Genomic DNA, 1,814 nt, shown 5'->3' with positions numbered 1-1,814 from the left:
TTTTCATCATTATGTTAGTCTTATCTTAAACTAGCAACAATCTCAGGGAACAAGTTTTTATAGCAGTTTATAATGCAATGATAAGAGTTCAATCGTAGATCACGATTTGTTTACTATATACACACATATGTATGTAAAAGATTTGTATTTTTACTAAAGCGTAATTCTTTACTCTATACCACAATTAATTCTCTAGAAACGAACATAAAAAACAGATGTGTAAAAACCCAAATATATCAGCAGTTGTTATTACTTTGAAAGAATAATTTACATCAATCATTCAGTTAGTTTCTTTACAATAGACAATACCAATAGAAATGCAGCGTAAAATCTATATAAATATACTCATAGTTTTTATAATATTTCTAATAACTAGCGAAAGTCATAAAATGTATTTTATTGAAAATGCTAAATTTTTGGACTGGGATGATGCAAATAAGGCTTGCAAAGCTAAGGGTATGGATTTATTAACTATAGAAAACAAAGAGGAACTGGACTATTTAAAACAATATATTAATGAAACCTATGGTAATTATTAAAGCAACTTCTGCTGCAAATTTTCGATAACATATTTATTTTTGTTTGTCATTCCAATACCAGGTCGCCTTTTTCCATATTGGCTGGGAGCCTACAGGACAAATGGTCAATTCTTTTGGACTGCAACTGGTGAAAAAATTAAAGAGTTTTTTTGGCATAAGGGACAACCCGACGATAAAAGCGGCCATGAGAATTGTATACATACATGGGAAGGATATTTTGACTGGAATGATAATGATTGCGAAAGGGAGTTACCATTTATATGTGATTTGAATGTTTGATAAAAACAAACTTATTAATTAAATGTTCAGGGTTTGATTAGTTAGAACTATTAGTCCGAATTCCTAAAAAATGTAATGTTTGTTCTTATTCGATTAACTCAAGAACTGCCTACTGCACTTAATGGTCAGCCCATTTTCCCAAAGTGTTCAGATGAATATTAAAGTTCTTCTTGCAAAATTTGAAGAATCTAATTCCATTAGGTTAGGGTGGGTTAGGTTAGGTTGATAGGATTATGTATACTACATCAAATCCGAAGAAATACAACGTTGTGCGCTCCTTTTCATAAAAAAAATGTTCCTAAGAATCTTCCAATCAGTGTTAGTCAGGAATGTTATTTCCGGAATAACATCACTTTCAAGATACTTGGATCTAACTACGACGAATGCCTGCCAGTGGTCCAGAGTTTCACTGTCATCTCCACATGTTCTACATTTGTCTGAATCCGCACGTCCATTTATGTATAGATGTGCTCCGTGTAACAACGGATTCCTATCTGGGATCAACGTTTCAAAGTTTCCGACATATTCTGTGTCTGGTATGCGATCAGGCACGTCCGATGATTGTGTATAACCTTTCAATGTGTCCAGTATACACTGATGACGTGTTCTATAACCGCTTTTGGCCTGTTCGCCTAAAGTAAATATGTTTCAATGGGTGGAATATGAGAACGTTTCCAGAGCTGCCAAGCAGCATGTACGCCGAACTCCCTGTAGTAGTTTGATATTACACTTTTTGTCCAAAGCAGTCCACCAGATTATTGAAGCATAAGCTAGAATTGGTCTAATTACACTTTTATAAAGCCAGTTTGTCATAGTAGGAGTAAGACCTCATTTCATGCCTATAGCTCTCCTACATATCGCCCAGCACCGATGTGCCTTTTTGATCGTATCCTCTATGTGGTGTCTCCATATTAATTTCTGGTCCAGGATTACACCTAAGTACTTAACTTTATCTGTCACTGGTATCTTCTTGCCAGGAAGCAAGGTTCAGTATAC

The 1,814-nt window shown here is 34.7% G+C and overlaps 1 protein-coding gene across 1 annotated transcript; it reads left to right on the top strand.

Moving 5' to 3' along the window:
- Positions 1 to 264: 264 nt before the first annotated feature.
- On the top strand, positions 265 to 894 carry LOC119614906 (lectin subunit alpha-like). Its single transcript, XM_037971000.1, has 2 exons — positions 265 to 528; positions 601 to 894. Exons 1-2 carry the CDS (start codon positions 318 to 320, stop codon positions 816 to 818), a joined length of 429 nt encoding a protein of 142 aa, XP_037826928.1. The 5' UTR covers positions 265 to 317; the 3' UTR covers positions 819 to 894.
- Positions 895 to 1,814: the final 920 nt, after the last annotated feature.

Source organism: Lucilia sericata, unplaced genomic scaffold, assembly GCF_015586225.1.
Source record: "Lucilia sericata isolate MDLA Ls3-8-SP2 unplaced genomic scaffold, ASM1558622v1 Contig003640F_arrow, whole genome shotgun sequence".
Lineage (NCBI taxonomy): Eukaryota > Metazoa > Arthropoda > Insecta > Diptera > Calliphoridae > Lucilia > Lucilia sericata.
The sequence above is the reverse complement of the archived record's forward strand: the minus strand, read 5'-3'. Positions and strand labels throughout refer to the sequence as shown.